General features: G+C 59.1%; 1 protein-coding gene across 5 annotated transcripts in view; it reads right to left on the bottom strand.

Moving 5' to 3' along the window:
- Window positions 1–13,713, bottom strand: part of ZNF185 (zinc finger protein 185 with LIM domain) — a 58,770-nt gene extending 45,057 nt beyond the window's left edge. For 4 of the 5 annotated variants that reach the window (XM_029240921.1, XM_029240923.1, XM_029240924.1 and 1 more), the window contains exon 1: window positions 349–685. In XM_029240921.1, the coding sequence (XP_029096754.1) occupies window positions 349–596 (248 nt within the window). In that variant the 5' untranslated portion in view covers window positions 597–685. Of the gene's footprint in view, window positions 1–348; window positions 779–965; window positions 1,045–13,684 lie in introns of those variants that run through there. The other variant, XM_029240922.1, reaches the window with a different exon arrangement.
- Between the last annotated feature and the right edge of the window lie 1,060 nt (window positions 13,714–14,773).

Here is a 14,773-nt window from a genome sequence, read left to right as displayed (position 1 = left end):
CCACAGCAGTGAGAGGCCCGCGTACCGCAAAAAAAAAAAAAAAAAAAAAAATGTGCCTGATAATGTGTATTATGCAGAATGCAGAATGCGCATTTGCTTTTATAATCCCATACGCTCTGGCAGAACTTAGCATTTTGGAGCTAAGACTTTATTATTATGCTCAGTGACAATTTTGATCCCAGTTGACAGCTGAAGCCATGGACCTGGACCCAGTGACTCCTGCACTCCTTTTCCCAAGAAGGAGCAGAGTGGAAAAGCCGTCCTTCCTGTGGAGTTCAAATGACTCAGCGTCCGCCAAAGGCTGCAGCGCAGGGCCCACCCACCGGCCACCTGGGCACCACTTCTTACCTGGCCTTCGGGACCTCCCCAGCTGAAGAAAAAGATATGGCACGACTCCGGCCCGAGGGCAGCTCGCTGAGGAAAGAGGGGACACAAAAGAGGGCGGGCACTACATGTACCCCAGGAACTTGGCCCACCGTTCCCGTCTCACCTTCTCCTTCCCTGGCCTGCGTCCACACTGCAGAGGCATGTGTGTCCACGCACGCCCTGGCAGCCGCGCCTTTCTCACCCTGTGATTTAGACTGAGTGTGGCCCATGGAGCGCCACCCCACGCCCAGCCTGTCGCTGCCGGCCCTCCTGGCCTCCTGGACTTACAGGGTGCGGCTCTCCGATTCATCCTGCTTGGTGATCCAGCTCTTGTCCCCCTTCAGCGTGGTCCGAACCTTCATCTGCTTGAGGACATTATTGCGTTCCTCCTCGCCTGGCGGGAGAGGCTTCCCTGGTGGCGGCAAGGCCGGGCAGCATCAGAAGCGGAGCCCAGCCCCAGGACCCCGAGGCCTCCTCTCCAGCCCTCCCAATACGTTGCTGTCACTCGGCTGCCCAGGCAGTGCTGTGGCCTTGCAGGGCAGGCCTGGAAGGAGGCAGCCACATACCAAGCCCAGGACAAGAGGGCACCCAGGCCTCACCTTTGCTGCCTCCTCCGAGAGCTGAGATACTCATGGTGTTTGCTCTGAACGTCCCTTCTCGGTGGATTCAACAGGGCTCCTGGGGGCAAAGGCAAGCACATGGCTTGTCACTTCATGCATTTATACTGGCTCGTGGGTCACCGTATGGTCCTTGGCAAACTGAGACCATGCAGACTGTCCTTTGGGTGGAGTCTGGGCAGAGGCCGCCGCTGGGCCGCACACTGGGAAGCATGGCATGGCCTGCCAGGGGCTCTCTGTTGGAGAGATGGCTGAGACAGGCAGACCACCAACTCTCTTAGAGACCTCTGATGGCCAGACTCCCGCCCAGCGAGTGTAGGGGAGGGGTGGAAGCAGTGGCCGACACTGGTGGACCCAGGAGGAGGGATGGGGGAAGGAAGGGTACAGGCTGGGGGACGGTCGCTTTGGGGGACCGTCTCTCTCACTCCTTAGTCGTCATCTGACAGACCTTGAACGGGTCATCTAACCTCTCCAGCCTGACCCAGTGTCTACCCTTCAGGACTGCTGTGAGGACAGAAGGCACCAATGTTCTTGCAACTGCCCAACACTCCCCAGGACAGCAAAGATCGCCGTGACTCTCAACCTATCCTTGTTGGGAGAGACCCTCGCGGGTCCTTAATCAGCACAAGCACAGCCCGGAGGTGTCAGCCCCGTGTGGTTTGGGGGTTGGGTCCATCTCCGGTGGGGAAAGCCTGGGGCCCCACTGCCAACTCCTAGTGACCCTCGGGCACGAGGTCATGTTGGGGAAGCAGGGAACGTCCTGTGCTCTGCTTTCTCTTCCTCTCTCTGTCTTTTCGCCCTGCCCTCCCCCATTGTCTCCTCTCTGCCCTTGAGCCAGGCGCTGCCCTTCTGTGGCCCGTGAAGGGGGGGCCGTCATGGTCCCCGACACCTTCCAGCCCCAGGAGGCGCTGGGGTGAGGAAGCCAGCTCTCCAGGATGGGACTGGCCCAGCACGGGTTTAGTCAAAGCAGTGACCCGCCACAGCCAGCCCCTTGGGCCTCAGGAGAGGGGCTGGAGGCTCAAGCGAGTGGGCGTGACAGGAAGCAGGGGCCCTGGCTCTGCCCACACAGTCCTAAGGCACAGCGACCTCCTTCTTAGGGCCCTGCTACCCTCTGGGCCCCTCCAGGGCAAGGCCCTGAGCAGCCGGGCCATGCTGCCAGCTGGCAGAGTCCCGGGAATGTTTTCACGGAGGTCACGGGCATACTAAAACGGGCAGGGCAGGGGGCCAAGAGGAAGCCAAATTTGCCCCGTCAGCAAGAGCTGGATTTCCCATAAACTGCACCGAACGAGCAGCCCAGCAGGCCCGAGCCCTCTGAGTGCCAGGAACGGCACCTCATCACTGCGAACGGGAGCCCCGCGTGCCTAGCCCTGCACCAAAGATGCCACGTCAGAGTTCTATTGAGCAGAGCTCACTCCATAGGTGACCGTCGGACCACACTGCCCAGTTGCCCCATCCCGGCAGCCCCTGGAATGGCCCCACTGGGCCGCCTGAGATCTCGGCCCCTCCGTCTCCTGGGGCTGCTGACTGACCGCGTGGCCTTGGGGGAGTCCCTCACGTCCTCTGGGCCTTAGCTCATCAGTTTCCCCTCAACAAGCCTGTTGGCCACGTTGCCTAGAAATTTTCTGTCAAATCAGAAGCAAATAAGCCACTTACTTCCAAAATCAGGGCAGATGCATGAACATGCAGAATGACAGAGGCAGAGGGGCCACTGGAGACTCCCAAGCCAAAGGGGCAGGGACGCACCCGAGAGCCCACAGCAAGGGCTGGCTTTACAGCTTCTTGTCCCACCTCGCCAGACAAAGACCAGGACCGACGCCTCATCTCAGAAGTCAAATGTCTTTTTTCATGGAACAAGAAATCTGAGTCAGGAAGTAGAGTCTTCTCATGGGACTGAAGAAGAACGCAGCGCTTTAGGGCAAGGTGACTTTAAGGTGATGAGTCCCAGCCAGATGGATGCACAGATGACATTTGAACCTATGTCCCGGCTGGACAGCTGGCTTCTCCCTCCACTTCACTGCCTGCCTTCCCTCCCCACAACAGTGCTGGTTCAGGCTGCAGTGACTTCTGCCTTCCTCCTTGGTCCACTGGTTTCCATCTGTGCCTCCTTCTGGCAGCACTCATCGGCCCCTGATCCCTCCTGCTGGTCCCCCACTGTCTCCAAGACTGGGGGCAAACTCCCCAGTCCCCTGACCCAGCCACTTTTCACACCTCAATGTCAACAGTGCGCTCCAAGCGGACCACATGCCTCAGCATCCCTGGAACGCGGCCCTGCCAAGTCAATCCCCGCGCCTTTGCTTATGCCGCTGGGCTGGAGGCTGGCGGGGGCCGTGCTCCTAACTTATCCAATAGCGCCACCACTCCTTTGAGCCAGGTCTCCTCTCAGACCCACCATCCACTCCCCTCCTCTGACCCTTCTCAGAAAGCAGGGCAAAGTAGCCGCCCAATCCGTGGGCAATCAGAAAACCCTCACTGCAGACAAGAGCAGCTTTGGAGGATGGGGGGTGGACCACTCAGGAGGGCATTTCCTGGGCGGCTCTCAAACACTGCTGGAGGGCAGGTCAGTCAGGGCATCTTTTTGGAGGACAGGTCTCCGCGTGTGTCAAAAGCTTTGGAGAGGGCAAGCCCATTGATCCAACAGTTGCCCTCACAGTAACCTCTCCTAAGGACTCAAGCGCATAAGTACAACACAGTATACAAGAGGGTGTCATTCCAGTGTAGAATATGATAGTGAAAATTTGGCAATAATCTAAATTCCCAATAGTTGTATTTAAACATATTATGATCTACTGTTCAAGCAAATAATACACACGCCCGTTACAAATGATATTCATATATGCGATATTCAACAAGCCTTCAGGTATATTGGTTTCCATATATCATTAAAAATGCAAGGCAGCTTTTCAAACCAGATGTGTAGCATGCTTCCATTTCCTTAAAAATACATTTACATAAAAATGCCCAGGAAAAGAAACAACTGAAAGGACATATACAAAAATAGTTTGCAGAAGCACCCTTGGGAGCAGGCTCAAAAACACAAGAGACACAGTAGCAGAGAATGAACGCACTTTGCACGTGCAGGCTCTCTGCTCCCTCCCTCACTTGGGGAGAACTGACCAGGCATCGAGGATCCACACCACCCCCCTCCAGCCTGGCTGACTGGAGCCTTGGTCCTGCCCATCCATGGGGCCTTGGGATGTGGGGTGCCAGCATCTAGTCCAGGCATCAGGGCAACCCGCCAGCAGCAAGTATACCATCGTCCTGCTTCACTGTGAGCAAACTGGGATCGGGGAGGTTGGGCAACTGGCCCCAGGCCACACTTCCAACACTTTCAGAGGGTGGTGGGTCCAGCTAGGGTCTGGGCCCCACCTGTGGCTGCACAGTAGCCCTGCTGGCCCCACGCACGACATCACGGAGCAAAATCCTGGGGTCCAGGCAGCTCACCACCAGTATGATTCCTGCAAAGCAAGGCACATGGCCCCAGCAGCTGGCTCACACCTGCTGCAGGGAGGAGACTCTTGGACTCAGGCCAGCCATGCACACGGTGCCTGCCTGGACTCTCAGCCTCACTACCAACTCCGAGCTCCTGACTCCAGCACCCTCTCTGAGCTGGGCAGTCCTCGCCCTGCAGCCCCGGACTCCACCCTCTCCACGTCCAACGTGCCAAGGTCTCTTATGCCCAGGGCTTGCACCTGAGACGCAGGATGCAAAATTCAAGAAGACATGGGAAGAGAGAAACTGTTCTGCACCTCCCCACTCACCCCACACAGAAGGTGGAGAAAGAGGCGAGATGGACGCTACATCACTGGAACGTTCCATCTCCAGCTGCCTTCAAAAGCGGGGCAGGAGGGCTTCCCTGGTGGCGCAGTGGTTGAGGGTCCGCCTGCCAATGCAGGGGACGCGGGTTCGTGCCCTGGTCCGGGAAGATCCCACATGCCGCAGAGCAGCTGGGCCCGTGAGCCATGGCCGTTGAGCCTGCGCGTCCGGAGCCTGTGCTCCGCAACGGGAGAGGCCACAGCAGTGAGAGGCCCGCGTACCGCAAAAAAAATAATAAATAAAGTGGGGCAGGAGGCCTCCCAGCTGCCCAGGCCTTCCAGTCTTCCTCTTCGTCTGGGCACTTGGGCTTCTCCCAAACCGTCCTAGGCCCTCCTGGTGCACGAGGCCTGCCATCAGGAAGGGACCCCCAGCCTGAGAGCAAACCCCGCCCAACAGGCTCACAGCTCTGTTCCTCGTCCCTAAGGGGCCTCACACGGCTGCAATGTTGTCCCACTCTCTAAGCCTCATCTGTGAAGTGGTGCTGAGCCACCAAGCCCGTGAACCTACTCGCCGGGTCTCCTCTTGGCAGGACGCCTCCAAGCCAGAGCATGTGCCACTCGCTGGAATTTGGTGCCAGTTCTGTCCCATGCCATGGCTTGGTGTCTGGATGCTGGTGGGTGTCCTAACCTCCCAAATGGCCCACGTGAGCACCGGTCTAGTCAGGGCAGCCACTCTGTGTGCCGTTTCAGGACGATGGCCCCACTTCTACCTTGAGAGGGAGAAGTCTTCTGACTCTTTAGGAATTCTCACATCGCCTTGCCCAAGGGCCTGGCGTGGGCCACCAAAGGAACGGGTGGCTTACGTGCCACCTTCTACCGCAGCTATCCCTCATGGCACACCCCTGGATCCTCACTAGATGTAGCCTCACTAGGCAGGACCCCTTCCCGTGCTAACTCCCAGGGAAAGGGCTTCCAGCCCTGACTGGATAGACAGAAGCAAGGAGCCAATGAGGGGCGTGCACGGAGCCTGTGGTCCCGGCCACAGCGAGCCTGGTGGCATGAGAGGCCAACAGAGCTGATGCAGGCAGACTAGCATGAGGGAGGGACCCGGGAGAGCTGGCAGACAGTGACGCAACTGCTTGGCTGATGTGTGAGGAGACAGAGATGGAGAGAGAGGCAACGAGGAAGGGTCACCCTGTCACCCCACAAGGACGTGCTGTGTCTCCAAAATGAGAAAACTAACTCAGAGAAAGTGTTCTAGAATCGCCGGCCTGCCTGACACCCCATGTCGTGCACATCCACTTTCCCAAGCAGGCCTCTGTGCGTCTCCCCTTGCAGCTACCAACTTGACAAATGGCCCCGAGCTTCAGCCCAGGAGGCATCTCCCAGAGGCGCCCTCAAGTTCCCCTGGGGCTGCTCTCCCCACACCTTTCCCGGCTCCCCCCGGCACAGCTGGGACGGGCTGGCTTCTTCCAGACAACAGGAAGGACACCAAGGACGGGCCTGAGAATGCAGGCAGCCCCGCCCCCCGGTCCCTGCCCAGGATCCTTGTGTGAAAGGAGATGGCGGCTGAGTGACTGCTCTTGCCCCGCCCTGGATGGCAGTGAGATGAGTGGGGCCAGCGCTGGATGCTAGGCAGGGACCTCCTAGGTAAACTGCGATGGAAGAGGAACAAAACACCTTTAGCCGTGCTTTCCAGGAGCACAGGACACCGTTTCACACACAGGAGCTGCAGCCAGAGGGCGCGGCTGTTGGGGCTTGTCTGCAGGTGTGTATGCTGGGCGCTGGCCACTGTGAACAGGCAGGCGTGGGTGCGCCACTGGCAGAAGAGCGAGGGGCACGGCTTCTTCCCCAGAGGTGAGCTGTGACACTCTGCACCCAGGGAGCTGACAGGAAGCCCGGCTGTGTTTCCTCACATGTATCGACCTTCTGCGGGACCCCATCTCTGGCTGGCAGGGATCAGACGCAATTCTGTCTCTTGGCACCAGAGCCCACGGCTCAGCTCCGGGCAGACTCGTTAGGTGTGGTCACAGTGTGACCCATGCAGCCAAGCCCAGTGACCAAATACAGATGTGACGAGGACATCTGGAAGATGTCACTGAGGCTTTGGGCCCCCCGGGGGCTGGTTGCTAGGCCAACTTTAGGCCATGTTTCAGTAAAGCTCTGTCTGCGAGCATTTTTATGCGGCTCTGGGGCAGGGACTGCTAACAGCCGCAGGGCCCCGAATATGGCCTCCCCCATCACTTCAGCAGAGACACAGCACTCCTATCTGGGGCGGGAGGGAAGAGGTGAGGTGGTGAAAAGTCCCTTGTTTCCCAGCAGCTTGTTCCTGAGACGGGCAGACCCAGCCAGTTCTGATGCCTTCAGCTGGGTGCTGTCGGGGGGTCTCAGAGAAGACAGCTGGCCTGGGAGGAAGGAGACTCCTTCCTTCCACGGGGCCTTGGCTCCGGATGAGGGTGTCATGACTAAACCATGAAGAAACAAAACCTGCCAGGGGGACCTCAGCTGTCACACCTGTCCCCTCTGGCCCTCTATGACAAACAGCCTGGCCAGAGTCCCTCCACGCCTCCCTCCTGGCCCAATTCAGCCTGGGGGCTGCCACCGGCAGCGAGAAGGGGGTGGGAGGGAGGGAGGGAGGACACCTGTGCATGACCTCCCAGGCCGTGCCCCTCCTCACCTGTCCAACAGCTCTACCCACCGGAAGACTTGCCCCGCTGATGGTGGCTACCTCCCATAAGAGACACCTGGGCCCTCTTTGGGTGTGTTTCAAGCAAATGCCTTGAAGCTTCAAAATAAGGGTCCTCCCTAGTGTGTAAGTGCCCGTGAGAGGCCCCTCTCAAGGTCCTTCAGGGTAATGAGGTGTCCCAGAATTGGGGCAGTCTGCATTACCAGGGGACGGGTGACACCAAGGTAGTCAAAGCCCACCTGCTGGAGAGCCCTGCCTCTACCCAACGGGCAGCAGGTGCCTTCACCCACCCTGTCTGTCCTCAGAGAGCTTCCCTCCACAGTTGGCCTGGCAGACCCTTGAGCCTGAAGGGGGCAGCAGAAACAAAAGCTGACGAGGCAGTGGGGACACTGCCTGCTCAGAGATGAGCCGGCCAGGCCCAACATCCGTCCCTTCGCGGGAGGGGCGCACATGCTGCTTCTTCCAACTCAGGTGCAAAGGAAAGAGCAAGAGACACGGAGTCCAAGTCCTGCTCTGTCAGAAAAGGTCACCGGACATGTCACTTACCCCCTCCGGCTGAAGATAAAGCCCCAGTTTCAAAGCGCTCGCTGACCCCTGCACCTGGCCGTGGGGGTAAGGCACAGGCTTCAGTGCGGCTCATCACCAGGGCCACAGCCTCCTGTCCTTCCTCTGCAACATCCCCGGAGGTCAAAGGTCTAGCACCGTAGGGAGGGCCCCGGTTGCGCTGGGCTAAGAAAGGCCTGGACCCAGATGAACGACGCTGAGGCCCCAGGCAGGACGTATGAGGGGGCTGGGGACCCCTGTTTGGGTGTCCTCGTCCAGTCCTTTCTCAAGGCACACACTTGGCTGAGTGTCAAAGTTTGGACCCAGGCTGACTTAAGCCAGCACTGGGTCAGCTGACCTGATTCCCCAGGCCAAAAGGGCTGGAACGATCAAACGTCCCATTTTATGAGGCAGTCTCCTGAGACCAAGTCTCATGAATGAGGACATCCTGATTCCCAGTCTCAGCAGCTGGCAAGAGGACAGCCAGCAGACGGGCTGCTTTCCTCCAGGGGTTCCTGGGATCCGGAGATTCTCAGCAGCAGTCCAGGGGGAAGGGGCCCTTCAGAGGCCTTCCAGATCGATGGCTGAGCATCTGGGTTATGCCCAAGCCCCTCAGTTGGCTGCACAGCACACAGCTCCCAGGAGCCCTGGCTGGCCTCTCTGGCCTGTGCGAGCGACAGAGTGGAGCATCTTGCCGGCCCGTGATGCTCCAGTCCCAGGCCTCCTGCCTGGAAGCCAAGGGGTGGCAGGAAGGAGGCGTACCACATGGAAAAAAGAGCTGGAGGAGACTTGGGTTCCAGAGAGGGAAAATGTAATATGGAAAAAAAATGCATTGACTGGGGGGGAGTATTTGTAAATGTGCTTTACAGGTAAATGACTTCTGCATGAAAGTCTGGAATTTCACCTCCCCTCATCCCACCCCCAACACCCCAGAATCTAGACTTCTCGGCGTCAGCACCAGAGGGGCCCTGGGAGGCAGACATCTGAGGCTGGTCAGCTCCCTCCGGGCGGTGGGGAGCTTGAACCCCAAGAGGACAAAAGGAGCCACAGCCACCCAGCCACACACCACTCCTGTGCCCATTTGCTAGCTCTCAGCCAGCCAGATACAAGCGACTGCTTCGGGCAACTGGGCCATTTCAGAGGTGGCTTGGCCTCAAGGGCCAGCAAGGTTCCGGCAGGACCCTCTGAGATGTCTCTGTGGAGGCCAGGGGGCTGGGCGGGGCCAACATGCTGGGGACAGCAGGGCCCGTGCACGGGCCTCACCCCACACAGGACCCTTTGCCGGAGCCACGTACAGGAGCTATTCCCAGGGCCGCGACCTCCCCTGCTGTGCCAGGAGAAGGGGCCCAGACAAAGCCCAGGAGCCGTCTTGTGGGGCCTGGGCCAGCTCTGTCCCTTCCACCACACACCCCAGTTGTCTCTGCAGCCCGGAACCAAGGTGGTCTTAAGCTCATCCCAGTGGGGCAGAGATGCTGTCCATATCAGCACACAGACAGTCAAGGGGGTTGAAAGGGACCCAGGGGTCATTGGAGCCCACTTCCACCCCACACAACTCTTCCCACCCCAGGAATACCCCTGCACCCTCTCTACTGCCACCCATTCAGCCTTTGCCAGAGCAGGCCCGGTGACAGGGAAGTCCCTTCCATTTTCCCCTGACTGACACTGGCCAAGGCTGATGCCTTCTGTCCTAGTCACAGGTGATCACGAGTGGCGCTGCCCTCTCCCTCCCCAGTCCCCTCCTTCCTCACCTTCCTGTCCAGCCCAGACCCAGAGTTCCCTGAGCTCCACCCCGACCTCTTATCGCTGTCCGCACTTCTGGGTGAGAATATGGAGACCCGGAGAGGAGAAAGTGTTTTCCCAAGGCCACATATTCATTTATTCCATAAGCCTTTAGAGAAAGTAGAAGCCAGGCTAGGTGCTGGGCAGACAGGCAGACAGGAGCCTAGAGCGGCACCGCGTTTCCCAGGAAGGTGCCCTTGGCTCGGGCCGTCTGAAGGAATGAAAGAATGAGTAGGAGCTCACTGGGCAGAAGTGATAAGGCAAGTCCTGGTTTTTTGTTTTGTTTTGTTTTGCTTTTTTCAGTCTTAAAGCGGGCGCTGCCTGAGGTAAGCATTTACGCCAGGGATACCCGTTCTGCTGCTGGGAATCCTCGGGCCTGCTCTCTGCGCCATCAAGCTCCGTGGGAAACTGACCTAGTCATCAGAAAGTGGCGAGCTGAGCCAGTGATCACGGGGACCAGATCAAGGCTGCTGGACGGAGCACCCGAGCTGTGCCCACAGATGTGGCCAGGGCCAGGGGCTGCCAGAGACAACCAGCAGCAGCGTGGGGCCTGCGCACCAGTGGCCCTGGAGGCCAGGCCTCCTCTTGGACCCAGGGTGTGCCACACAGCCCCACAGCCACCTCGGCTGCCACCACCAGCAGCCCCAGTTCCCGGCTCCCTCTTGAAATGGGAAGTGAGCACCCTCCCCACAGGAAAAGCCTAGGCAGTGTTTCTGAAAGTGGCCTCTGGGTCCCTCTGGCATCCAGGTCACCGGGGACGTGTGCTTACCTTGCAAATTCCTGCTCTCCCCACCCCCATTAGACTTTGAGAATGACACCCACAGGGCCTCTCGTCCTTTCATTTTCCAGTCCCTTCTCCACCCAGCCCTGCCCCTCCTGCTTCCCTACCCCTGTCCTCCTCAGCCCTCAGTCCGCCCTGGGCCCCAGCGCCAAATACGGACGTGCGTATCTGTGAGATAAGGTAGCCTGGCTCTGTTCCTAATCCTCAAATGAGTATTGAGTTCCTCCCTGTGCCTCAGTTTCCCTTTGGAAAAATGAACTGACACCAGCCCTGCCCACCTCCTGACCCTGCCATGACCACTGGAAGGTGACAGTCACGCAAGTACTCCCACGTCAACTTCCCCCTTCCTGAAGAAAACGATCAGAAATGTTCACACTGGGGGATGCAGATAAGGGAGTTCTTGGTACCATTTTTACCACTTTTCTGTGAGCTTTTGATTAATCCAAGATAAAAGTTAAAAAGAAAAACATTGAAAATTGTCAAAGAAAGCAAATCAGATGTTAGTAGGCATCCAGAAATGACCCAAGAATTAAGTGCTCTGTAGCAAGTCACTGAACTGTGGGTAGACACAGTATGCATCGTCGGCATAGACTAGCAGGGATTTTAAAACAGTTTCTCCTCAGGTGGGGAGGCCACAACCCTCCCAATCCGGCCTCAACCCCACTCCTGGCGACCACGGCTCCTGCAGGAGGACAGCTCTGACAGCATACGGGTGACAACCTGGGGCCTCCAGAGCTTTCGTGATGCACTCAGGTTTGCACAACTAGACAGTGGCCGAGCTGGTGTCTTAACGCAGTCTGACCTCCGAGCCGCGTTCTCACCGCTAGGCTGTAAAGGCGCCTCTGTGTCCCATCACACACCCTAGGACCAGCCATCTCCCGTCGCCACTTCACAACCCTCACTTTCAGGCGCATGGGTCCCTGCATGGCTGCTCTTGTCCTGGCATCAGCCAGCTCTCTGCGGGCGCAGCAGGAATGAACGCAGAATCCCTGATGGTCCCAACCTTAGGGGCCCAAAGACCCGGGGCGCTATGTGGGTTGCTGCTCACGGTCCTGTCCAATGCCAGGGGGGCCTGGCTTTCAGCAAGCAGAAAGCAAGCTGGTGTTACGCATGAGCTGGCACCTTATGAGCTGTGGCTTGAAGCAAGATCCAGACCAAAGGGATCAGTCAGCCGTGGAGGCTGAGTGGGGATGGGAGACGGCAGGCTTCCAGCTTCCAGAGTGCACTGGGCCAGATCTGAAACTTTTTGGGGCATGCAGCTGAGGGCAGTTTGGAGACCGGGTGCCAATGTCTATGTAGCCAGGTCCCAGGCCCGCTGCTGGGGGCCCAGAGTCTCTGTCCTGCTTGGTCTTAGAAGGCCACAGGGGCGCTAAGCAGAAACGCAAGGCAGGCTGAAGGAGGCTGAGGTGAAGCACTGGCTGCTCCTGGGGTCACTGCACTCCGTCTGGAATCTGGACTCGAGTTGACGAGGAAAGGAGGTTGGACAATTTCTTTACTGAGCGGCCTGTCTCCTTGGGGCAAGGCTTGCACCTGATTTCTCTCCAGCGCCCCGCTGCCTAGCTCCGGGTGGAACATAGAGGGCTTAGGAAGTTTTTTCTGATCCTCCCCTACCCCAGACCCCCACAGCCCCTCGTGCTTATGCCTCCTCTGTCGCTGACTTGTGCGTGTCCAGAGGGTGGAGATGAACAGATCCAGAGCACCTACTGTGTGCCTGGCCCTGTGCTGGGTGCCTCTCATCAGATCCCCACACTTGAGTACAGAGTCCCCAGCCCGGCCCCGGCTTCTCAAGGCCAGGCCAGGAAGGCACACGGGCTGGGGCTGGGAATTGATGGAAAGTGGGGGTAGGGCAGGTGAGGTGGATCTTCTCCTTCTCATCCTGGGGTGGCCCAGGGGTGATGAGGTGAACAGGCCAAGTACCAAGGCCTACCTGCAAGCTGGCTCCTGGTCTGTGCAGCCATCTCCCGGCCACTTGCTTCTAAGTGGTGAGCAGGGCCTCTGAGCTGCCCCTGGTTTTATGGATGAGGTAGTGGAGGCCCTGGGAAGGTAGGACACTCCTCCCCCGCCCCCTGCCGCCTTCCACCACAGCTCTAAGTGACCTGGTGAGGAGGGAGTGGGAACCCAGAGCCCCTCCCCACTGTCCAGGCCTATTGGCCCATGGGGCCCTGGCCCCTGTCCCCAGCCAGGTACCACGATCAGAAGTCCAAAAGGCCATGAGGCCCAGGCACGACTGGGTCCAGGTGCCAGAGGCCTGAACCACCGCTAGGTGGGTTGTGAGGGGCTCTCTCTCAGGGTTCGCTGAGTGGTCCTGAGATGCGGCCTTCCACGATGTCAAGACTAAGTGCAAATGGCTCAGTGCGAACACAATTCCTATTGCGCCTCAGATGTCCCAAACCCCAGACACAACCACCACCGACCTCATCTGAGACCCCAGCAGCCCCGGGTGGGAAGCGACCTAGTGTCTTATCCCCTTGGACCGTGGAGCTGCTGCCTGGGTGCCCCCGGCTCAGAAGCAGCAGAGTGGACAGAGCAGCTGAGCTTTCAGTCTCTTTCCAAGGCAGAGGTATCACTCTGCCTTTCCAAAGAGGACAAGGCTCTTGGCTCCCCTGCCCCCATGAAACAATCCAGCCACAGAGCCTGCTCACTGCAGATCCCGTCGATAACACCCAGCGGCGCTTGATTCGGCGCCTTCTGTCTGAGAAGCTACCTTCCCAGTGGCCCTTCAGGGACTGCCCTGTGCCCAGCACATGCTCATCACAAGCAACCGGTGAGCCTCCTGCTCTGGGCTCCAGGGTGAGCTGGACTCTGGGTCTCAGTTTTCTCATCTATAAAATGGACACAGGGAGAACTAGCTGATGTGAGATAGCACCCTGGCTCCAGGCCATTTACTAACAATCAAACCCTCTCTTCCAGAAAGAGTGAGGACACCGGGACCAGGCCAGCCTTAGGTGCCTCTCTCCTTAGTCTCTTTGCTCAAAGTGAAAACCAGAAAACTAAGTACCCTGCCTCAGCCGGCGGAAGCCCGGGAGGGATGCTTAGAGAGGGTGAAGGTTATGGATGGGGAAACTGAGGTCCTGAGTTGTCCCTGTCACCCGGCTCAACACTGGCCGGGTTCCCCCCGCTGACTCTGCCGGCCGCGCCAACGGCGACTCGACAGTCCTACCTGGCACAGGTGCCCAGCTCGCGGGGCGGGCGGAGGGTCGGGCGGGCGCGGGGCGCGGGCTCCCTCAGGTGGGCAGCGCCGGCCGGGCCGGGCAGCGGACGCGGGGTGCGAGGCGCGGCGTGGAGCGCGCAGGGCGGCGAGGAGGAGCGGACTGGGCTCCGCCCGCAGGAGAACAAACAGGTTTTCTCCTGCGCCCGAGCCTCGCCCCTCGCCCCTCCCCTCGGCCGGCCCCCTTCCTCTGCCCTCTCCCGGGGTAGGTAGATGCGCCTGGCACATTCCGCGCATTCTCCCGCCAGTGTCCTCGGCCCGCCCGCCCCTTCCCGGCCCCGCCCCGCGGGGCTACTGGAGAAATCAAGGCCCGGGTTCCCCGCACCGAGCCCAAAGCGAGCTCCGGAAGGCTCTGCCGCGGTGGAAAACTTCCAGGCAAATTCCTCCGGGCTCGCGGCCCCGGGCTGGGAGGCCTCCGCCACGTGAAGAGCCCGGGCTGCCCAGTTGCGCCCCTGCCCGCGCCCGACGCGATCTGGCCCCCGCTCGGGGCGATGACTTGCACAGATGCTGCGGGTTAATTCTGTCGAGAACTACTGTTCCTAGATCCATTTTACAGATGGAGATCCCAGACAGGGGCGGGGAGGGGGGGCGCTGGGGGCTGTCGGTTGAGATCATGCAGGAAGTCCCGGAGGCCGGGAAGGAGAAAAAAGTGGAAAAGCCTGCTCCCCGGCCGCGCCTGAGAAGTTCTCACCCTGGAAAACCATCCCGGGGGGGACTTGGGGTTCCCAAGACACTGCAGTGAACATCCTGTCAGCCAGCCAGGCCACCCCCACAAGCTGGGTGGGGAGACACAGGCAGACCCCGAGGGCCAGTGCAGTTTGATAAGTGTCATTCAGTCCTGCTTTTGGAGTACTTGTGTCATTGTCATGCTTGCGGAGTACTTGTGATGGTTAAGGCACTGGGCTGGGGGCTAGGATGGAGGGAGCGTCAGAAGAAGCCCCTAATCCTACCTGTGGGGCTTGTCCAAGAGACGAACAGAGTTGGCCTATGGGGATGACAGGATCAAAACGATGGACCAACAGGTTCTTCATCGATCCCTGC

This window comes from Monodon monoceros, unplaced genomic scaffold, assembly GCF_005190385.1.
Source record: "Monodon monoceros isolate NGI ecotype Baffin Bay Population unplaced genomic scaffold, NGI_Narwhal_1 Super_Scaffold_22, whole genome shotgun sequence".
NCBI lineage: Eukaryota > Metazoa > Chordata > Mammalia > Artiodactyla > Monodontidae > Monodon > Monodon monoceros.
The sequence above is the reverse complement of the archived record's forward strand: the minus strand, read 5'-3'. Positions and strand labels throughout refer to the sequence as shown.